Source organism: Neoarius graeffei, chromosome 13 (genome assembly GCF_027579695.1).
Source record: "Neoarius graeffei isolate fNeoGra1 chromosome 13, fNeoGra1.pri, whole genome shotgun sequence".
In the NCBI taxonomy this organism is placed as follows: Eukaryota; Metazoa; Chordata; class Actinopteri; order Siluriformes; family Ariidae; genus Neoarius; species Neoarius graeffei.
The window spans coordinates 34,918,758-34,943,696 of NC_083581.1; the positions used below are offsets into that span (position 1 = coordinate 34,918,758).

The 24,939-nt window shown below is 41.6% G+C and overlaps 1 protein-coding gene across 1 annotated transcript; it reads left to right on the forward strand.

The window, feature by feature from the left end:
- Positions 1 to 1,921: 1,921 nt before the first annotated feature.
- On the forward strand, positions 1,922 to 24,474 carry LOC132896076 (serine/threonine-protein kinase DCLK2). The gene is made up of 16 exons (XM_060936797.1): positions 1,922 to 2,324; positions 6,562 to 6,926; positions 11,073 to 11,205; positions 12,103 to 12,192; positions 16,151 to 16,233; positions 18,478 to 18,553; positions 18,925 to 19,027; positions 19,126 to 19,183; positions 19,898 to 20,017; positions 21,213 to 21,359; positions 21,624 to 21,757; positions 23,424 to 23,598; positions 23,888 to 23,968; positions 24,092 to 24,184; positions 24,282 to 24,297; positions 24,392 to 24,474. Exons 1-16 carry the CDS (start codon positions 1,922 to 1,924, stop codon positions 24,406 to 24,408), a joined length of 2,094 nt encoding a protein of 697 aa, XP_060792780.1. The 3' UTR covers positions 24,409 to 24,474.
- The last annotated feature ends 465 nt before the right edge of the window (positions 24,475 to 24,939 follow it).

The window sequence follows — 24,939 nt, forward strand, 5'->3', positions numbered from 1 at the left end:
CCAACATGATCTTGTGTGTATATCTTATAACATAGATCTTCGTTTTCCTTGTTAAATGTATACTTACATGGTACTTGGTTAATGAATTGCAACTGATTGAACCAAATGATAAGACATAACTTGGTTTAAAATTTGGTCTCCCAGTGAAGCTGGTTTGGCATTGACTAGGAGACCAAATAACTATGTTAAAAAATGCTCTGCCTGTATATATGGACACTGATGGCTAAGGGCCTCTGCATGCTCTTGCGACAAGGCTTTCGCAGATAGCTTTTCGCAGACAGTTGTAATTTATTGTTGAGCGGGGAGTAATAGGCGTGCGCGATGTTATTCACCGCCACAACGCAAGGGGGCGCAAAGTCACGAAATCGCTAGGAGTAGTTGGTGGGTGTGGTTAGTGGAGTGTTTATCCTCCGGTTACTTATAATTATGCTTATAATGACTAGAACTGGAGTCGTATAGATGTACGTACTTCCTCACTTCCTTGATCAACTGCTCTTCGTGCTGCTCCATCTTCGCTCGTGTTTTTAAAAATGGCGGTCGTGAAAACGAACTAAACTGGGAAAGTAAGAAAGCAGAAGTGCGTGTACAGCGGATGTAGAGTGGACCAATCAGAGCCCTCTTGTCTGCGACGCTGTCTGCGGTGGTCACAATTTTTGGGAGGTGCGCGCAGAGCGTCTGCGAAGGGGAGGGGGCTTCGCAGACGCTATATGCGACGCCATCTGCGAGGACTGGGTTGTCAGCATAAATTGGCCTTAACACACTCTTATGGGGGGGCGGCACGGTGGTGTAGTGGTTAGCGCTGTCGCCTCACAGCAAGAAGGTCCTGGGTTCGAGCCCCGGGGCCGGCGAGGGCCTTTCTGTGTGGAGTTTGCATGTTCTCCCCCTGTCCGCGTGGGTTTCCTCCGGGTGCTCCGGTTTCCCCCACAGTCCAAAGACATGCAGGTTAGGTTAACTGGTGACTCTAAATTGACCGTAGGTGTGAATGTGAGTGTGAATGGTTGTCTGTGTCTATGTGTCAGCCCTGTGATGACCTGGCGACTTGTCCAGGGTGTACCCCGCCTTTCGCCCGTAGTCAGCTGGGATAGGCTCCAGCTTGCCTGCGACCCTGTAGAACAGGATAAAGCGGCTAGAGATAATGAGATGAGATGAGATGAGATGAGATGACACTCTTATGGGTACCACTCGTGGTGCACTAAGACCCAGCGGACACCGGTCTCCAGGCAGAAGCTGATGCGCGCTCTTGACTGGTCGCTCACCTGCTGCGAGGCGCGCGCCCGGATGAGAGGAGCTGCGCGCTCCCGTGAGCGGCCATGCTTCCCCGGTCACAGACAGCGCGGCGCGCCCAGTACCTGCACGGAGCGGCATCCATCCTCCCATCTTCACGAGGAATTACAAAGGCAGTCTGATGAAGCTCGTTATTGTATTAAACTTTCATTGAAGTGCGGTGTCGGGTTCGGGGGTTTTATGATGCGATCCTCGGACTGAAACCGATAGCAGTGAACGTGGATTATTGCCGGTCACAGCAGCGGCGTTTACCGGATGATTGTACGGTCTTTTATTGTAGTGTGACCTGTTCACGGAATAAACTGCTGGAAGGAGAAGAGGTGCTGGGGATGCGCTTTTGTGCTGGGTGTAATAAGTAGATAAATCATGCTCGCGTGCCGCACGACGCCCCTCTGTCTGAGGGGGTCACCCCGCCGCCCCTCTGTCTGAGGGGGTCACCCCGCCGCCCCTCTGTCTGAGGGGGTCACCCCGCCGCCCCTCTGTCTGAGGGGGTCACCCCGCCGCCCGACTCCCCGGGATCAGGTGTGAGGGATCAGCGCGGCGTTTTGTTGGTGACAGGAAAGCGTTTTGCGCTCTAATCTCACCGCAAGACATAAATAACCAAAACGTGTCATCGCCGGTATTTAAAAAAAAAAAAATGGCTCTGAACAGGAGTATCGAGCTGGAGCACTTTGATGAACGGGACAAGGCTCGGCGCTCGACGCGCACCACCGGTTCCGGTTCTCAGTCCGGCTCCCGGGCGAGCAGCCTCGTGCCCAGCCCCGCTCAGAGCGCCAACTGCAGCTTCTACCGGACCCGCACTCTCCGCGCGCTCAGCTCCGAGAAGCGCGCGCGCAAGGTGCGCTTTTACCGCAACGGGGACCGCTACTTCAAAGGCCTCGTCTACGCCGTGTCCAACGACCGCTTCCGGTCTCTGGACGCCCTGTTGGCTGAACTGACGCGCGCGCTCGCCGACAATCTGCACCTGCCGCAGGGCGTCCGCACCATTTACACCGCGGACGGCAGCAAAAGGGTGACGAGCTTAGACGAGCTGCTGGAAGGTAAGACAAAGGAACACCTTCAGGAACACCGGATACCGGCCTGCTGGATCGGAACGGACACGACAGATGGAATTTCACTCATCTCATTACTGACAATATAATAATAATAATAATAATAATTTATTATTATTATTATTATTATTATTATTATTATTATTTTATTTTTTTTTTTATTCTTCTTTTTTTTTTTTTTACATTAGATCACTTTACAACATACCTGGCATTCACAGTGTACACTACAGTAACCGCACTAATGCCACACTCAATCATCTAAATAAGTAAATAAATAAATAAATGATCAAAACAGAACTCACTATTTCTGGCACACTGCATGGGTGGCACCCTGGGGGGGGATCATGCCACCCTGGCCTAATTGCCATCAGATCTATCGCTCATGCGATTCCTACTGCAGTTTACTGAGGCACATCAATCTCGTTCTTATTTAATAATAATAATAATAATAATAATAATAAATCATGCACTTTTATGTAACCTATAATGTCCTTATTTAGCCATTCATTCTGCAAAGGCAACCTTGTCCTCATCCTTGTCCTTGTCATCATTAGGTGCTGTAACCTTTTAAGTCTAAAATCCTGGGCACCTACAGTACTATGCGGTTTTGGAAGTAGCCAATGAGCTTCTTGGAATGGTCACCATGGTAACCTGGTGAATTCCAGCCAATAGAGAGGGAATCCAAATTTCATTCTGACAGCAGCACAAGGTTTAACTGAGGGCAGAGTAAATGTAAAACCATGGACCTGGTTGAGATTAGTGCACACACACACACAGCTCCCCCAATCCCACCTCCAGTCAGTTTGCTGACAGCAGCATGTCTGCCCTGACAGTGCTGTAAACACAGAGCCATGAGTGATGCTAATGGCCACATTGATTTTAATCATATAAATTGATTTGTCATTTCCGGAATATATGTGTGTATGTGTGTGTATGTGTGTGTATATATATATATATATATATATATATATATATATATATATATATATATATATAGTGATTCCACGCTTATGGGGACATGAACTTATTCACCTAAAACCATTTCTTTTTTTACCATCAGGTCACAAAACATGTAATCTTTAATGAATGATATGTTAAAAGATAACTTTAATTTTCTGAGATGTAATAAAAACATATTTATATGCCAAAGTCAAGCCTATGAGTTCCAAAATGATGTCTGTTACATTGCTTCTGTTACGATTGTCCATCTCGCGTCTGTTACAAATTAATTACAATCTAGCTCTATACCATGTTAATCTTATTGAAAGAATGTGTATGTTTATTCTACTACACGTTTATTAATTATATTTGCTAAAACATCACCTTCCTATGTTTCAAAAAGTAATTCTACATTGTTAAAATTGAGAATATATATGTCCACAACACTTCTGTTACGTTCTGACTTTGGCATATAAATATGTTTTTATTACATCTCAGAAAATTAAAGTTATCTTTTAACATATCATTCATTAAAGATTACATGTTTTGTGACCTGATGGTAAAAAAAGAAATGGTTTTAGGTGAATTTTTAAAAATAAGTTAATGTCCCCATTTCAGTACCCATAAGCGTGGAATCACTCATATATATAAAACAGGACTCCAGTCTATTAGCTTGCAGCCATTTGTGAGGCTTGCTGTTATGAGATAGCATCCTGTATATTAAACACAAGCAGAGAGGAAAGATTTGATGCCCTTTCTTCACTCCTGGAGTAATGATTTTTATTAGTGCCATTCATTAAATTGTACCGAGTGTGTTACAAAACTAGAGCTACCATTAATACCATTCATTTCACATTACAACACACTCTATTAACATTTCACATTCACTTTGTCTCCCCTCTGTTTCATTTTCTCTCATCTGTTTATATGCTTAGAATTGCAGAAATCTAAAATTTGACTCTGCCCCTTCTGTCTCTCTCTCAGCAATGTAGCACAAAATCCTGACCCCACACATACCCTGTGGACAGGGTGGGGGTTGCCAGTTGTTTTTGTATGTCTGTCTTGGACTTTTTTCTTGATTGTCTCTCTTGAAACCTGATTCTGTTCTTAACCACAACTTCTGCAACTGTTAGTTTATTCTTGACACCTTTCTTATACTTAAAGCAGTGTGAAGTAAAGCAGAAATAAAGACTCAAAACGTAGTCAATAATAAAATGGACAAAAAATTAATTGGCAAAAAAACCCAAATGGTATCAGGAATGGAAAAAGAGAGTTTAATAATAGAGCAAAAGTACAATAATTTCAAATACTATGAATGTAATGTGCCAAGTAAAGCAAGTTAATGCTAAAGTGAATTTTGTTTTAGTTTGTTTTTAATCATTAATAAATGGAAGCTGGCAATTTATTTTATCGTTAATGCATTCCAGATGTTTGGTGCATGAAAACGGCTGCTTCACAACTCTTTTTAAGCTTCATACCTGGAATATGGAGAAGGCTAGAAGTGTATGATCTTGAGACACAGTTTGGAGCATTGTTTTTCATGTATTCAGGGATGTATGAAGGTGCTGTATGATTTAGAAGTAAATAAGAGAGTAATAACATTTAATAGTCAATTAAAATTGGACATTCCAAGGTTTTAATGGGTTCCATCAATATTGACATCTTAGTCAGCTGCACGCCAGAGCCATCCACAGAGCATAAACATAAAGGGATTGATTTTGGCAGTTTATTACCTCAAATAGCACTCGGTGCAATCAATACTAGGGAATCCATTTACGCTGGTGTAGGATTGTCCTGTGTGAAAAAGGAAACCAATCCATACAAAAACACTAACAATCGTGGCACGAATATAAAAATCACTTTAAAGCTAGACCGCTTTTCAGATTTTTCAAGTTTAGGTCATCAAAAGAATTTTCCCTGACACCCAGTTATTTTTGTTTAGTGGACCGAAAGCTACTGGATTCAAATTACAGACTTCCGATTTTATTAGGGTTTTTTTTTTCCTAATAGAACAATTAATGAATTTAGGGCCACATGGCCCTAAAGTTTCTGCTATTTATTTATTTATTTATTTTTTCCCTGCTTCACCATGACCCAATTCGAGATACTATGTCATGCATCATGTGGGCTTTCCCTGTTCACGCAAGGCATTGTGGGATATAAATTTGAAACAGGAGAGGAAAATGGAGGACGCGAATGAAACGTCAAAGACCGACTACAGTAACAGAAAGCGAGAAGAAAAGACGTTATGTTGCCAAGGAAAGGAAATGCAGGACCAAACTAATAAATATCGGCGGTCAGCGAGCACCTCGGTGTGATCAGCTGTTCGTTTAGCGACAGAATGATGGAACTGTCAGTGCACGGTCAAGATAAACCTGTAGATGGCAGTAATGCAACACTGGATGCCAGCTGCCGTAAAACCCAAAAGAAGATGAAGGTAAACCTGCGCATGTGCACACTGGACTTCTTCTGTTTGCTTGACTGCACAAAGTGAGCGATTTCATGCACATTATTTGCTCGGGAATCCCTTCAAATTAAATAACTTCCCATCCACAGAATGGCCTGGGTTTTGTTTTTTTGGTTTTTTTAGATATCGCAGAAATAAACATATCACATTGACCAAATTTCAGAGGGAACTAAATTTTGCCACTTTTATGAAATCGAAAGGCTGTCTAGCTTTAAACGTTAATGTTCTATATTTTAGAGAAGTGATTAATTTGTCAGGTTTCTCAAGTGGAGTCCAGTCCAGTAATTGTCAAAGAAATGTTTAGTGTTTGAAGTTTGATGTGTCTGTCACTCAAAAAAAGATTCTAACAGATTGATGTCCATTTGAAATTCCAATGAAATTTGGAAAATGTTCATTGGACTTCCACTGGTTTTTGGTTTGACATCAGTTCGATGTCCATTCGAGTTCCATTCAATTTTCAGTGGATGTTCATTCATTGTCCGTTTGAGGTCAATGGAATTTCATTGGTCTTTCATTGGATTTTTATTTGATTTTTATCTGAGTTCCATTCAGTGTTCAATTGACTTTCATTTGACTTTCATTCAACTTCGAATAAATGAAGTGTACCACAGATTCTTGAACATTTTCATCCAAACGTATCCAGTTTTTTTTTATTTGAAGTTATGTCTTTCATGATGGTTACACATTTTGAAAGTGTATGAAGTTTTTTTTTTTTTTTAATATTTTTAAAAATGTTTTTGGATAGTTAGTTTTAATGAAACTTAACAAATGTAATATTACATTACGAGGCATAATTTTTTTCAACTTTCTCGCCTGCAGGTGAAAGCTACGTTTGTGCATCTAATGAGCCCTACAGGAAAGTGGACTACACTAAGAATGTGAACCCTAATTGGGGCTCTCGGCTGGCGGGGACTGGTGCAGGGGCTGGTGCAGGGGCTGGGGCAGGCCATCAGGGTTCAAGCAGGGGCCAGCGGGCCCCGGGGGAGGGAAAAGAGAGTAAAGACTTTATCAAACCTAAGCTGGTGACGGTGATCCGGAGTGGTGTGAAGCCACGCAAGGCTGTTAGAGTGCTGCTGAATAAAAAGACGGCTCATTCTTTCGAGCAGGTGCTGGCTGACATTACAGAAGCCATTAAGCTCGACTCTGGAGCCGTGAAGAAGCTGTACACGCTAGATGGGAAGCAGGTGGGTAGCACTGTACATACTTCCAGGTGACCTGTGCGAGTGTGTGCAGAATAGGAATCAGTGGTGTGTGACCACTCAGGAAATGTGTCACCATTTTGCTCTTGTCAGAAGAGCCATGTTACAACCAATGGTTTTTACCATTTTAAAAATTCCACGTTATTGAACATAACAGAGGTTTACACTTTTTGAACCCTTGCTAAGACAATATTTTAGTTAAAGCAGTGTGCTGAGATAGCGATTCACAGAAGGGGAAAGGACGGAGGAAATGAAAGAGGCATTTGCTCCTGGTAGCTGTTTCTTTTGCTTCATGATGACTGTCTTGTGAGCCAGTATAAAACAAGGTGGGACTGTGGATTTTTGGTTGGTTAAAAAAAATTGAGGCGCTGCTTATTATAAAGTAGCAATCACACCTGATTTTATTTTTTATTTTTTTGCCTTGTTGTTTTCTTGCTGTTGCTTGGCGAGAATATAGCAATCCATGCTGTATCCAGGATGTAGCGCTGCTGTCACAATTACAAACACAACAGTCATAGTTGGACAGACATTCCCAGTCACATGGCCTCTTCTCGTGAAAGCAGGCACTGAACCAATAGCTACAAATATGGATTGAAGGATTAAATGAATCTTAAGTGCTGCTACGGTAAGTTGCTTAACATGCTAGCTAATATAAACATGCTGTACTACATTTGTTTTACATGACACAGCAAATCTTTCATTCATTCATTTTCAGTAAGTGCTTTATTCTGGTCAGGGTCGCTGTGGATTCGGAGCCTACCTCAGGAATACCGGGAATGAGGCAGGAATACATCCTAGATGGGCTGCCAGTCCATATCAGCAAACCCATTCACACCAACATACCTAGGGGAAATATAATGCAGCCAGTTTGTGTACCTGCATGTTTTTAGAAGATGGGAAGAAACCAGAGAACTGGAAGGAAACTGCCATAGACATGGAGAGAACATGTGAAACTGATAGAAACAGAAAACAAGCAGAAGCCTTGGGGTCAGGATCAAAGCGTGGACCCAGGAGATGTGGGCCGGGAACGTCAATGCTACTCGTTGTACCACCTTGCCACCCCTATTCAACATTTAATGGCATGGAATTAATAATTCAAGCCTAAAAAAAAAAAAACAGGTGGCTTCAGCCTCAGCAGTCTGCACTGTGATTAATGAAATTGTGGGAATTCAAAACTGAACGCACTAACAGTATTAGACAGCATCCTACACACGAGCTAAAGGTTCTCGTTAGAACTTGAGTGTAGCGCCGGTTGTTTTATTTAACCATGCCCGGTCAGTTTGCATAGTAAAGTGGAAGATGTACATACAATGTGAAGAATGTAGAAAATCCAGAGTTTCAGCTCCTAAGAATACAGCCCCTCTTTATCAGCATGACATCTCCCATACTCGATATGCACTCCTAATCAATAGTGTAATAGCATAAGTTTAGTAAGCAGAGCGTGTGGGTGGGGGAGTGAAAGAGGGGTGGGATGGGGGAGTGCCGGAGAAGCCCAGTTTGGCTCTGGCTGCAGGCCAGTTGCCATGGTAACCATTCTCCGCTCCTCCTGGGAGAACTCCCTGAATGGCTCAGCAGAGACAGAAACCACAGTTGTGTGTGTGTGTAGAAGACCAGAGCTCATTTGTATGCCACACATTTTTCTACTGCAGGGAAGGAGGGGAATCCTTGAAAGACTTATTTGTTCTTTGGCGAGACGGAAGTGTGTGTGTGTGTGTGTGTGTGTGTGTGTGTGTGTGTGTGTGTGTACCCTCCTGTACCTTATTAGCAAAACTGCTGGTTTCTCATTGCACCTGCCTGTATGTCTTATTTGAAAATGTTTCTGCCTTACTAACGTTGTCGGAACAATTCCAATATGAGAAAGAAACCTTGAGAGGAACCAGACTCAAGAAGGTGACTTACATGTACAGAAGCCATTTTGTTTCAGGATGGTGTTGAAATATGGAGCTAAATTCAGAAATGTGATTGATCTTAATGTATGTAATACTTTAAAATGAATATACATCATGAGTAACAACCAAAATGAATTAATAAAGCAGGGGGAAAAATCTCATCTCATTATCTCTAGCCGCTTTATCCTGTTCTACAGGGTCGCAGGCAAGCTGGAGCCTATCCCAGCTGACTACGGGCGAAAGGCGGGGTACACCCTGGACAAGTCGCCAGGTTATCGCAGGGCTGATACATAGACACAGACAACCATTCACACTCACATTCACACCTACGCTCAATTTGGAGCCACCAATTAGCCTAACTTGCATGTCTTTGGACTGTGGGGGAAACCAGAGCACCCGGAGGAAACCCACGCGGACACGGGGAGAACATGCAAACTCCACACAGAAAGGCCTTCACCGGCCACGGGGCTCGAACCCGGACCTTCTTGCTGTAAGGCGACAGCGCTAACCACTACACCACCGTGCCGCCAGGGGGAAAAATAATATTAACTATTTGTTATTCTATTATCAAGCACAAAACTATCGATAAATTGCGGATCCCGGAAAAAAGCAGCCTTGCCTCAGGGCTAATCTCACATGACGTCATGCATGGAACCCCGGTTATCTGGGTTGTTCCCGTTCATCTGACTCCGAGCTTGTTTACTTGCTGAAATTGGATATTGTTGTTGGAATCTTACAAAAATAACGATGTAAAAGCACCGAGTTGTGTTTGGATGTTCAAATCCATATACAACAGGACATTTCAGTTCACGAATTTCCGAGAAATGACACTAATCTAAAGCGACAGTGGGTGAAGTTTGTGCAAACGAAGCGGGCAGATTTCGTGTCTCCTACTAATAAATCTGATTCATCAAGTGTTCACCACCACCAGAACGACTACATGGGGATTACTGGAGCAAAAAAGAAACCCCTTTATTTCATAAATGACATTTGATCTGACATTTGGACAGTTTGTTGATTCCCCTATTATCACCCATTTCATATTTTCTTTCAATAATTACACTAAGTGTACGTTTTAAAGATTATCTCATCTCATTATCTCTAGCCGCTTTATCCTGTTCTACAGGGTCGCAGGCAAGCTGGAGCCTATCCCAGCTGACTACGGGCGAAAGGCAGGGTACACCCTGGACAAGTCGCCAGGTCATCACAGGGCTGACACATAGACACAGACAACCATTCACACTCACATTCACACCTACGCTCAATTTAGAGTCACCAGTTAACCTAACCTGCATGTCTTTGGACTGTGGGGGAAACCGGAGCACCCGGAGGAAACCCACGCGGACACGGGGAGAACATGCAAACTCCACACAGAAAGGCCCTCGCCGGCCACAGGGCTCGAACCCAGACCTTCTTGCTGTGAGGCGACAGCGCTAACCACTACACCACCGTGCTGCCCCGTTTTAAAGATTATATTTCTGCATTTATTGAGGTACATGTAAATATTTTCCCTATATTTTGCAGCAGCCAGTTTAGAATAAAAATCCACAAACCAATTTATGATTCTGGCTGGCTGGTAGTGCGCTATCGGCAGTGAGTGGGACTGTCGTGAACTGGCAGTTTTTCGTCTTGGGGGCTCGAAAAGATAACTATTTACTCCAGAATATCCTTGATGATCATCTGCTGCTTCATCCGACATATAAGAATCCCAGTCACTATCAGAATTCTCTCCAAAACATGATTCCATATCGAGATTGGTCTAACCACTGCTGCGCAGTTATCAACGAAATTGATACCTGGATTGTTACACATGTGACGTCACACGCTCCTTCAGGATCGTCCGGTTCAGTCTCGGCGGACACCGTGAAAATCGGCTGATCTTATTGATTTTCCATTAATTTATGGCCTTTTGGATCAGCTCTGGTTCGAAAACACATGGTCAGTCAACATAATGATTGTTGCTTTGTACAAGAAAAAAAGTGTGGTTTAGGGGCATTACATTCACCTTAAAAATGATTTTTTGTGCTGGTGCCAAACCTTGAAACAAAATCATTTTTAACCAGAACCACCATTGAGCCTCTATTCATTCACTCCTGATAACTATGGAAGCTGAAATTGTAAAAAGTCTGTCATGTAAAGGAAGGTCAAGGGGATTTTAATGGTCCGAAAGTGATAGTGGCATAACAAGATGTGATTTGCTGTTCTGTGCTATAACAGAGTTTCTCTTTCGATGTCTCCGTAGCTGACGAGCCTGCAGGACTTTTTCGGTGATGACGACGTGTTTATTGCATGCGGTCTTGAGAAGTTCCGCTATGCTCAGGACGATGCTGCAATCGGACACGCAGGGAAAGCTTCGGCCGCTGCCTTCGTCAACGGTAAGACGCAGAAATGCACACAAACGCACAATGTCCATCTTGCATTCAAAACCACTGGCCCAAATGGAAATGCGAGAAGTGACTGCTTGATCATTTGGTGCCATCAAAGTAGATGGTGCACTTCCTCCATTATTAACGGTCACTCACCATCCTCATAGTTGAATCCAGTAAGCCGTTCTGCAAATTTCTCAACTAGCTTCCATGAATTCGCTGGGTGATGAAAGCACACCAGAGGGACCCAAACCCTCATCCGGTGGCTGGGTACACATACACACCTACGGGTAATTTAGAGTAGCCAAATGAACTAACCTGCATGTCTTTGGACTGTGGGGGAAACCGGAGCACCCGGAGGAAACCCACACAGGCATGAGGAGAACATGCAAACTCCACACAGAAAGGCCCCAGTCGGCTGCTGGGCTTAAACCCAGAACATTCTTGCTGTGAGGCGACAGTGCTAACCACTCCACCACCGTGCCGCCCCCGTTATTAAGCATAACGTGCAAGAAGTACTTGAGTTAATTTTCTTTCTTTTTTTTTTCACCATTTGACAGTTCCAGTTGCTTATCAACACAAAAAAATCCACAGTTTTCTGGAATTTGTCCATTAAAAATACAGATTTATATTCGTGTATGTATCGTGCCATACACTGACACAGTTTGCGTAACCAATCAACAAGGTACAGTGCTGCTAGCCCCGCCCCTGAGTTCCAGCTCATACCAAAACCCATACAACTATAACCTTTGGTACAGAACTACTGGCTTGTTGGAAAAAGTCCAGTTCTGGCCAAATAACTTCATTCTGAATTTTCCTACTCCTAAATATTTGTGTATTTATTGATAATCATGCTAAAAGGACAGTCCAGAGTTCTGTGTTTTGTTCATTCTGTCTTTGTCTCAGAGTGCAAGATGAAATCAAAGTCGTCAGCTCCTGTTAAGTCCATTGCCTCCAGAAGCTCTGGCATTTTCAGGTCAAAATCACCTGTGTCAGGTAATCATGAAACTTTCACACTCGCAGGAGGGATGATGGACGTGTATTGAAACTTTACTGCATGTTCTATACTTGGGTTTCACTCACGTGACTTTTCTTAGGGATTTCACTTCCAGTAAAGCAGCTGGTGGTCTAGCAAACCGAAACGGCTGCCGTAGTTCAAACAACTAGCGATAACTTATCAGAGTATGCTCGTAATCTAGAAGCCACTGCTCGCTTTAGATATATTCAGAAGATTGCTATGTGCAATGGAATCGACCCCTACAGTCTGGGAAAGAAGGATTTGTCATACGATCTCGAAAATGACCCTTCAGTCGAGTTCCCCGACATCTCGAACTATCTGGTGTTGCAGACGTCTTTCTACACCGCAAAACAGATGAAAGTGTGGAAGAGTATGGAGGCTTACAACTTTTTTTGTATGTGGCTGGGTAAAGGACCTCGCTATCAAGTCACTGCCCAATGAATCCTGTATTGTTTTTGCCCGTGTTAGTATTTTTTTTTTTTAAGCTTTTTGTTTGCGTCTTTACAACGACGCGCTGCAAGTTGAAGTGTAAACAAACAACAGTTTGCTTGATTCTCACTTATGTTGGCTCTTATCTCATCTCATCTCATCATCTCTAGCCGCTTTATCCTGTTCTACAGGGTTGCAGGCAAGCTGGAGCCTATCCCAGCTGACTACGGGCGAAAGGCGGGGTACACCCTGGACAAGTCGCCAGGTCATCACAGGGCTGACACATAGACACAGACAACCATTCACACTCACATTCACACCTACGGTCAATTTAGAGTCACCAGTTAACCTAACCTGCATGTCTTTGGACTGTGGGGGAAACCGGAGCACCCGGAGGAAACCCATGCGGACACGGGGAGAACATGCAAACTCCGCACAGAAAGGCCCTCGCCGGCCACGGGGATCAAACCTGGACCTTCTTGCTGTGAGGCGACAGCGCTAACCACTACACCACCGTGCCGCCCCGTGTTGGCTCTTATCTCTCAGGTAAATCATTCACAAAGATCATCAGAAACCCCTTTAAAGAAGATATGCAGAACCTTTTTTAAAATAAATTTCTGAGTGGATAGTATCTCCATCCTTGACTCTTGTATGCTGCATAAATGGGAATAAAAAAATAAATTTTTTTCGCGGTGTGGTTTCCATCAAATCCTGCGCTCTGATTGGCTGGCGAGCGGGTCCGTATCCTATGGTACGGACCCCAGTTACAAACCTCTGGCGACTCGCTCGTTCACAACAACAAACAACATAGTAGCATTTTTTGTCAACGTTTATCTTTTTTTTTTTTAATAAGATTTATTTATAAGATTATCAAAAATCTTATAAATTTTTGCCAGCATTTCTCAGGACAATAGCATTAACTTTACAGTATGGATAGCGATAACGACAGTCTTCACAGCAAAAGCGAGTTTTACTACCCTGAGGAAGAAGAAATAAAAGAAAACATTTCAGGAGAAAGCTAAAATCCTCTAACTTGCTAACACCGAGCAAAAACATGGCTGAATCCTGAATGACTCAATTTTGTATAAATAGGGGACTACATAGGTGGCAAAATGTAGTTTCTTTTTCCCTGCCATGGAAGTGCACTTGTATACCGAGGAGGAAGCCATTTGCATTACAGCCGTGAATGAGGATTCAAAATGGCAGCTCACCTCGGCTCAGTTTTCCCTTTCGGGCGCTCTTGTTTTCTGTTAGAATTTGGTAAAGAAAAAAATAAATATATTATTTACCAGCTTAAGGTCGGTCCGTATGGTGAAATACCGTGACCTCGGCCTTGAATACTGACCTCGGCCCAGAGGGCTTTGCTCAGTACTTTCAAGACCTCGGTCACGGTATTTCACCATACGGACCTCCCAGCTGGTAAATAACATATATATATATATATATATATATATATATTTATATATATTTTTTTTTTTTAATTTTTTTTTTTTTGAAAGTTAAAATTGACCGCAAAGTTGGCATTCAAGCTGCCCCGCTGAGCCAGCCAGCCCTGAGTGCTTGATGTCACAGCGGTAACCGGTTTTAAGGCCGAGGCCTTTGACAGCTATAGACCAAAGTCATATAAATAAAAATTGATAGTGAAAGTAAGAAATACCATCACTGACTTGCTCAACTAAGACTGATTTGACTTCATTGATTGTGGGTTGACTCTCATTAAAACAGGATAGGTGTTATAACTTATGCAACATACATGTACATGCATGCATTTTCACTGATAAAACATAAAAGGCTCATTAAATAATCAGATGAACTGAGACAATCACATTCTGAAGCAAATTAAATAATCTTATACCGGTAACTTAAACACACAATACAAGTTACATGTCTTAATCTAAATGCAGGTAAACAACCTGCTTTTTTTTTTTTTTTTATCCAAATGAGAGTCAGAGCTTACCCATCTGTGTTCTTGCTTCTTGAAGGCCGACTGTTTTGAAACAGTCTGACTTTCAGTTGTTCGTTCAGTTCTCCGTTCATTCGCTTCTTCCACGTAAGGGCGAGATGGCAGCAATATCCAGTTTGGAAATAAGACGGCTGCTCCACTCATTCTCCATTTTCTCCCTACTGTGTACTCCACCATTACTGCTCGGCTCAGGCAATTACTAAAACCCGGGACAGAACGGGACGTCACTGGTTTTAGCAACAACCACGGGGAGGTCACTGCCCGAGCGATATGTCACGTCCCATTCAATCCCAGGTTTTGCCAATAACCCTCAGCTCACAGTCCGGGAGAACTGGTGCAACTGAACTTTGCTTTTTAAAAAAATAAATAAATACTTTCCTTTTCTTGTAGTTTTATTTTTCTTTAATTGTTGGTACTGCACCCTCTTTCAATACGGGCTTATAGCCAACGCTCCTCAACAGATCAGAGGTCTCGTACGAGTCTTCAGTAAAATGTGCAGAGCAGAGGAGAGACCACTTCGTAGGCGCCCAATGTGCCCGTGAACTTCTCGCAAAACGCGTCCAAATCTTTGCAGTTTGAACATTCTTGGGCCTTGAATGCAATGTAAATCCACCTTCTTTCGTGTTGCTGGCAGGTGCAACAACACATCTACATGGCATGGCGATAAATTAGCTCAAAATGGAGGATCGGAGTTGCAGTCAGCCGTGTTTTAGTATAGCGGAAATGGCGATGAGACCAATAGACTTCCTGCTGTGACGTTACAGATGTCAAGGTCATTCACTCAGACCGCTGCCTATATAAATCACTTTAATCGTAAAAATTACTGTATTAGATTTATTGGTAATGCTTAAAACTATTCCTGTGCCATTCTTGAGGTCTCAAGGCATTTATAAACGAAAGTGAGGCCATGGCTCTGTGTATATGCTTTAAAGACCTGGATCTTAGTTAAACAAGACGGAGAAGTGATCACGGCGCATCGTAACTGTACGGCTGGGTAAGAATTTTGTTGCGACCTTCATGCATATGGACTGTGTGAGGAGTAAACAAAGAAACAGCTGGGGACTTTAGCACTTTGTGGCTAAAAAAAAAAAAGTACCATAAAATAACGACACATAGCAAGAAAAGTACTTGGAAAACACTAAGGACAGCTGAGAGGGAAATACAAACCTTTCACCAAGTGATCACTGCAAACTCAAGCATGCTTCAACTCGGCTCCCTTCGATTTCAGTGAGAGGTTCAAAAGCCACCCTTCTCAGCATCTTTTTGTGAAATCCTGTTTGTTCACCCTTTTTTATTAGTTCATGGAAAACCCTGAAGAAACTTATCAGTTTCATGGTTTGGTCGATTCAAACAACCTAAAACTACACAAGCCGTAAGGCATTTTTCATGCGAGCAATGTACCTTCTTCATACAAACACTTTGTCAACTGAGCTTTGGTAGACTGCCAGCTAAAGTTTTGAATAACTAATGAGGCGAATGTGACGTCACGTGAAACCCAAGAATTGTCCTGATGGTTGATTTGCTTGCGTTTTCTTCCCTTTCAGCCCACGAAGCGCCAAGAAGTCAGAGCCCGACTGCAAGGTCGTCGAAGTCCCCAACGAGTCCAGCAAGTCCATGCAGCCAGAAGGTAAAGGGGTGTGAGAGATACCTGATGGCTTATTTAGGCACCTTTCTGAAGCTTTCAGAAAATCAAAAGTGTTCCCCTTATCTTTGGCACTTAAATGAGGAGCAGGATTAAAAGTATGAGGGTTTTTTGTTTTGTTTTTTTTAAGAAATGCCAAATACAAAATGTGATTAACTAGCATCCATGTTAATGGTATGAGCACATTCTAACGATTTTACTTAAAATAATTTTTATTAGGCTATTTCTAATGGAGACAGTGCAGGTCTGTGTCAGCTTGCTCAAATGAGGTGACAGTACAAGTCAGTTTATTTCATTTTATTTCATAATGTGTGCTTTTACTCACTATCACTACTTCCTGTTTAATGCCACACCCCTGTCTTTGGTGGACGGCCTGCAGCTATAGGATTCATACAGTTCTAAAACACCATTTATTCCTTCAGGCTTTGAAGTCGCCTCTCATTTCCACTCGACACTTAAGCGCTACACGCCTGTAACAGCCATAATGGCCCCCCCCCCCCCCCATTTATTTATTTACTTACTTATTTATTTAGCTAGCTAGCACTGGATTTTACACCTGTAAATTTGTATGCATCATAGCAATGTTTATCCATTCTGTATAACCAGTTTTATTCTATCCACAGTCACTGGATATGAGCAATCACATGCTCTGATTGGCTACTTAACTACTAGGATATCAGCTCATATACTGTGAGTAGAGAAAAACAAAATGACGGAGCATGTTGCTGAACCAACTGGGGATGAAATAAAAACTCTACTTGAAAACAAAATCCCAAAAAATTATCAAGTATTTAAAAGAATATATTTTTTTGTTTGTTTGGTTCCCCCCCCCCAATATTTCCTGTTCCACACTCCAGCCCAGTTGGTGGCAGTAATGCATCTTTAAGTTGGTTTGCCAACCACCAACAGAACCCTAAAGAAGAAGAAGAAAGCCCCCCCCCCCAAAAAAAAAATACAAAAAAAAGTGCAACAAAATATGGAATAAAAGTATTTGATGGTAAGAACGTATCTTTTTTTTTTTTCAAGAATTATCACATTTTTCACAAATTGCTACTGTCATTTCACCGGTTTGTTTACATTCTAAGCGGAATTTTGTTGGACGTTTTGTATAAAGTTTTTATTTATTGAATTTGCAAAAAATAAACAAAAATGCTCTGCTTCTCAGAATCCAGTGAATGTGGATAGAATAAAACAGTTATTCCACTCAATCTCATCGTACATGGCTTATAGCCAACTCAGTGCTACGCCCCTCGTCAGCTATCGGCTCATGTACAACTCAGTTTGGTGGAATAACTGTTATATGTATTAACGGTCTGTATTACTGTATATAGCCAAATTCAGCACAATTCACTTTACATCTGTACATTTGTTTACACATACACTACCATTCAAAAGTTTGGGGTCACCCAGACAATTTTGTGTTTTCCATGAAAAGTCACACTTTTATTTCCCACCATAAGTTGTAAAATGAATAGAAAATATAGTCAAGACATTTTTCTGGCCATTTTGAGCATTTAATCGACCCCACAAATGTGATGCTCCAGAAACTCAATCTGCTCAAAGGAAGGTCAGTTTTATAGCTTCTCTAAAGAGCTAAACTGTTTTCAGCTGTGCTAACATGATTGTACAAGGGTTTTCTAATCATCCATTAGCCTTCTGAGGCAATGAGCAAACACATTGTACCATTAGAACACTGGAGTGAGAGTTGCTGGAAATGGGCCTCTATACACCTATGGAGATATTGCACCAAAAACCAGACATTTGCAGCTAGAATAGTCATTTACCACATTAGCAATATATAGAGTGGATTTCTGATTAGTTTAAAGTGATCTTCACTGAAAAGAACAGTGCTTTTCTTTCAAAAATAAGGACATCTCAAAGTGACCCCAAACTTTTGAACGGTAATGTGCATATATTTGGGATTTGTATAAACCTGTACATATCACTGAGCTTACTATACAGTGTGCATATGATATTTTTATTTTACTTTTTATAAAGATTTGTTCAAGATCTACTTTGACTTACTATTGTTTATTTTATATATTTAATGCACAGCCATTGGATTTAGGCGACGAAGCATTTCACTTCACATTGTACTTTGGGTAACTGTATGTGACAAAATTTGGATTGGATTGGATTGGATGACCGAGCATGAACCAAGAGTATTCCATTTGTTTATGGCTTTGCATTGTGTGTGTGTGTGATGCTTTCCCTGTCTGTGCTCTACAGATCTCTTCCCGTCATGCATCTCCCTCCCCTCCCCCCTCCAGAGAACTGAACGGAGAAGAGGATTTGAGCCCAGAAGGTGAGAGAAAGAGAGAGAGAATGAATTAATGTGTGCAGTGTAAGAGTGGGTGATGGTGATGGAAAAAAGAGAGTAATTGCTGAGTAAATGAATACGTACTGTGCGAGTGTTGGGGTGTGAAAGGCGTGCTGGCTGAGAGTGAGGCGATGTATGTAAATTAGCATTTAATTTGTTTTAGGATGAATATTTCCTATAAATCCTGAACAGTAAAGGCACTGAATAGTCAGAAACAACATACTGTATCATCTTATACCTTGTTCTTCCTCTACATTTCTCCTTCCTGTTTTATTCCCCTCATTTTTTTTATCACATCCTTCTGCCTCCCCCCCCCCCCCCACTCTTTTTCTTCATATCTTACTGCGGCTTCTCAGTAAACGGAAATAAGCCACAGTCCTCCATCATCACTGATAAATACGAAGTTGGGAAAGTCATCGGAGATGGAAATTTTGCAGTGGTCAAAGAGTGTGTAGAGCGGTATGGAACAAAACGCGCACATGCAATTATTGAGTACTGATGCTAGACATTTCACCACAAGGGCTCAGTTTTATATATATATGTGTGTGTGTGTGTAGGGCCACTGGGCAGGAGTATGCTCTGAAAATCATAGACAAGGCCAAATGCAGTGGAAAGGTGAGAAGACTCTTGTGTTTTGATTTGGAACACCTGTAAACATGGGCATTTATGCTATTATTCAATCAGCCGATCATGTAGCAGCAGCGCTATACATGAATTCATGCCAAGAAGATCAGTTGCAGTGAGTCTGTACCCACTGTAGCATCAGCTTCCTGTTCTTGGCTGACAGAAGTAAAACCCAATGTGGTTTTCTGCTGTTGTAGCCCAAATGCTTCAGTGTATACGTTGTGCATTCTGAGATGCTTTTTGTCTCACCATGGTTGTAAAGAGTGCTTATGAGTTATCGTAGCCTTCCTGTCAGCTCAAACCAGTCTGGCTATTCTCTTCCGACCTCTCATGTTAACAGACGTTTCCACTCACAGAACTGTTGCTTGCTGAACGTTTTTGCTTTTCACGCCATTCTGTGTAAACTCTCGAGATTGCCATGTATGAAAATTCCAGGAGATCAGCAGTTTCGGAAATACTCAAACCAGTCCATCTGGCACCAAAACCATGCCATAGTCATGGTTGTCATTAACCACTATTGCTTGATGCAAACATGAGCTGAAGGTCTTGACCTGAGCTGGAATGATTTTATGCATTGTGCTGTTGACACATGATTGGCTGACTGGATAATTGCATTCATGAGCAGGTGTTGCTAATTAAGTGGTTGTTGGGAGTTAGTTATACATATTTTGCTAAAGCTTCTGGTTGGTGCTCTGCCAATTACAGGAGCATCTGATAGCCAATGAGGTGGCGATATTGCGCCGGGTTCGGCATCCCAGCATAATCCTGTTAATTGAGGAGGTGGACACGCCCACAGAACTCTACCTGGTCATGGAACTTGTTAAGGTAATTTGCATCCTCAGAGACATGTGACACTGCCATTTATCTATTCGCGGATCGTATGTTGGCTAAAAACACTTGGGGGAGGACGCTCTCGTATTTGGTATAGAATAATATAACAGATTGCAGTTGGATAGTGTTGTGCAGATTGACTGGTGAAAGACAAAAACTGTCCTTCTCAGTCAAAGAGCAGGACAACTATCCTTTCCTGATCTCTTGGCATCATAGAAGTTGAACTTGTACTCAAAAGCCCAAGGCAGATGTTTTATTTTTATTGATTCAGTTAGACTGATGGCAGTAGAGGGGGTTGCATTGCTGGCTTACAGCTCCATGTTCTGGAGTTCAGTACTGAGCTCTGGTTATGTATTTATGTTTGGTTTTGCAGTGTCTCTCTGTATTTGCATGGACTTCCTAATTAAAAGCCAGAAGTAGGGAATTTACTACTTTAACCAGCGCTGTTTTTAAGTATTATGATGAAGCATAAACCCTGTCGGAGATTTTATGTATGTGATTCCTATGCAAATATGAATTTAGTTGGTGAGCTACCTTTTCTAGGATCATACAAATAGAGGAATGGTTTGATAATGGCATATTTCTACAGCTGACATGAGTCAAGGTCAGGTTCTTTTAATCAATGGTTTGATAACTGCTAATCTTATTTAAGAAAATGCATAGATAGTGAATCGAGTCCACAAGCTGACAAGTTGAGAATGAAATAATTAAAATTAATTTAGTCTTTTGGATTGGGGTAAATTATTCTTATTGTGCTACTAATGAGGAGATAGTGGACTCTACGGCAGATAGCAGTGCCAGCTCGGCTCCATGTTCCTTTCGTATGTGCGAGCGACTATGTAAACAATGTAGCTCACTTTGCTGCTTTTGCGCGCACAGTCTGTATCATGTATAAACTGGGGGTGACTTCCCCCTACGTGCATGTTTGATACCCTGCAATAAATTGGTGTCCAGTCCAGGGTGTGTTCCCTATTCACGCCCAGTGTTCCTAGGATATGTTCTGAATCCACAAAAACCCTGACCAGGAGAAAATGTTTCATGAAGATTAATGAAAAGCCAAAATTAGACTGATGTTTTGGAATTCCAGATTGTTTCGAAAATGGAAAAACACACAGTCCTTAACTGTACTAAACCTTTGTCCTCTTTATGCATAGAATTTGTGACAAATGTGTTTGTGTGCATTTCCCAGGGAGGAGATTTGTTTGATGCCATCACCTCTTCCACAAAGTACACTGAAAGAGACGCAAGTGCCATGGTGTACAACCTGACCGGAGCTCTCAAATACCTGCACCGCATGAGCATAGTGCACAGAGACATTAAACCAGAGAATCTACTGGTACACACACACACACACACACACTTGTCTTACTATCCCTTGTAGGACCTTCCATTAACAAAATTATTAATGCAGCTAATTAATGCTATGCACGCACCTAAACCTACACTCGGTAATTAAAAAATAAACTTTTTGGCTCTTATTGTTTTGTGTTAAACACACATGCACTTACACATTAAAACATGAGCTCATACACTTCAGCAAACAAGGCACTAATCCATAACACCACCAAATTCACACATTGCTGTTTATCTGTGTGTGTAGGTGTGTGAATATCCTGATGGCACCAAGTCTTTGAAGTTGGGGGATTTTGGTCTGGCCACTGTAGTGGAGGGGCCACTTTATACCGTGTGTGGAACACCCACTTACGTCGCACCTGAGATTATTGCAGAAACAGGGTGCGTGTGTGTGTGTGTGTGTGTGTGTGTGTGCGTGCATCTCAAAAAATTAGAATACCATGAAAAAGTTCCTTTTTTTTCATAATTTAATTCAAAAAGGTAAACTTTCATATATTCTATATTCATTACATGTAAAGTGAAATATTTAAATCATTTTTTGTTTTAATTTTGATGATTATGGCTTATAGCTCATGAAAATCAGAAATCCAGTATCTCAAATTATTAGAATATTCCCTAAGATCAATCAAAAAAAGGATTTACAATACAGAAATGTCCAACTTCTGAAAAATATATTCATTTATACACTCAATGCTTGGTTGGGGCTCCTTTACCATTAATTACTGTTTCAATGCGGCGTGGTATGGAGGTGATCAGTCTGTGGCACTGCTGAGGTGTTATTGAAGCCCAGGTTGCTTTGATAGTGGCCTTCAGCGTATCTGTATTTTTGGGTCGGGTGTTTCTCATCTTCCTCTTGACAATACCCCATAGATTCTCTATGGGGTTCAGGTCAGGCAAGTTGGCTGGCCAATCAAACACAGTAATATCATGGTCAGCAAACCATTTGGTAGTAGTTTTGGCACTGTGGGTAGGTGCTAAGTCCTGCTGGAAAAGGAAATCAGCATCTCCAAAAAGCTCGTCAGCAGATGGAAGCATGAAGTGCTCTAAAATCTCCTGGTAGATGGCTGTGTTGACGTTGGACTTGATAAAATACAGTGGACCAACACCAGCAGATGACATGGCACCCCAAATCATCACAGACTGTGGAAACTTCACACTGGGCTTCAAACACCTTGGATTCTGTGCTTCTTCACTCTTCCTCCAGACTCTAGAACCGTGATTTCCAAATTAAATGCAAAATGTACTTTCATCTGAAAAGAGGACTTTGGACCACTGAGCAACAGTCCATTTCTTTCTCTCCTTAGCCCAGATAAGACACTTCTGACATTGTCTCTGGCTCAGGAGTAGCTTGATATTAGGAATGCGAAAGTTGTATCCCCTTTCTTGAAGATGTCTGTTCGTGATGGGTCTTGATACACTGACACCAGCCTCAGTCCACTCCTTGTGAAGCTCTCCCAAGTTCTTGAATCAACTTTTCTTGACAATCCTCTCAAGACTGCAGCCATCCCTGTTGCTTGCGCACCTTTTCCAGCCACCCTTTTCAGCAATGACATTTTGTGGCTTACCCTCCTTGTGGAGGGCATCAGTGATCATCTTCTGGACAACAGTCAAGTCAGCAGTCTTCCCCATGATTGTGGTTGTGTGTACTGAACTAGACCGAGAGATACACTGTGTTCATACTGTTTTACTCAAACTCGAAATGAAATATTCTAATATTTTGAGATGTTTTTTTTTAATGTTTTTGTACTGTATGCCATACTGATTAAAATAGAAAAATGCTTAAAACTTTTTAGTTTGTGTAATGAGTCTATAATATATAACATTTTCACTTTCTTAAATAACTGATGGAAAATATTGAACTTTTTCACAATATTCTAATTTTTTGAGATGCACCAGTGTGTGTGTATGTATATGTGTATATTATTTATATATATATATATATATATATATATATATATATATATATATATAAAAACATTTCTTTTTTTTGTAAGATACTGTACATGGATTACAGATATAATGATGACACACTGTGTGTATGTGACAGGTATGGGTTAAAGGTGGATATCTGGGCGGCTGGTGTGATCACGTACATCCTCCTGTGTGGTTTTCCTCCATTTCGGAGTGAGAGAAACCAGCAGGAGGAGCTGTTTGAGCAGATCTTACGGGGCCGACTGGAGTTTCCCTCCCCTTACTGGGACAATATCAGTGTCAGTGCCAAGGTCTGCAGCTAACACACACCAACACAGTAGCTACACTAATGCACTAACCCAAACAAACTGTAACTCTACACCAACACAGTAATCTAAACATTAGTTCTGCACCACCATACTAGGACACACCAACAGACTAACCTACACTAATTTCATACTAACCCAGTAACTCAAACAATAATCACCAACACACTAATGCTACTCTAACACACTAAACCACACAAGCACAACAGTTAACAAATGTGGTTTTTTTTTTTGTTTTGTTTTTTTAATTAATTCTATTCATGTTTCTTCACAGGATCTGATTGGTAAGATGCTGCAGGTGAATGTGAGTTCACGTTACACAGCAGAGGAGGTTTTGTCTCACCCATGGGTCCTGGTACGAGAGACGCGCGCACATCCACACTCGCACATGAACATACCTTTGATTCTGTCCTTAATCTTGGAAGAAATGAGTCTCACAGCTTCACATAAACTATGATGTTTGCATGCTTATGCTCAGGATGACACCATGCTGGAGAACAATATGATGTGCGAGACAGTGGATAAAGTCAAAACTGAACATCCACCTGACAGTACTGCAACAGAAACGCAGGTGAGATAACGAACATAATTAAAATTTCATTTCTGCAATTTATCAGAGTTAAACACAATACCTCTCCATAACATGCTACATTTTTACTTTGTTACAGTTGGGTGAGCTACAAGGTAATGGTAGGAGCTCAAATTTTCCTCAAGATATATTACATTTCAAAGTTTATGCTGATTTTAATGTTACTGTTTTGTATGTGTTTTCTTGTAGAGCAAAACCCAAGGTAGACAACAAGAGCACCGGCAGAAGAGAAGACCTGCTCACTCAACAAAACTCAAAGGAATACTTTACCCAGAAATGCTAACATGCCTGACAGGATGCTAATTCGAGATGAGAATAATACTGTCTCTATAAGCACCTCCTAGCTTCGGTTTTCTACTTATAGGCCATATTCAGAGTTGAGTTAAACACGCATAAGACCATAATACGAAAACTGCGCATATTGATATTCAGATTTGAGCACTACTCAGATAGTCTCGATCATATCATTGTATTGGTCCTTCTTTCCTTTTTTATAAACTGTCTCTTGCTTTTGTTACATCCTATTACATTTTAACAGAAAAAAATATCTTTCCAGTCCTTATTTTCTAGCCCATTTTTCAGGGGCTTGTGTTTAAAGGAGCAGTGTCCTAAGATGCTGTTGAAAATCCTTGTTTTGGACGTTTTTACTTGAGATAAATCTGGCAGTATCAGAGGTGTGAACTACACGCAGGTGATAATTAAAATCAGAATGAGCTATACTTAAGTACGTGCATAAC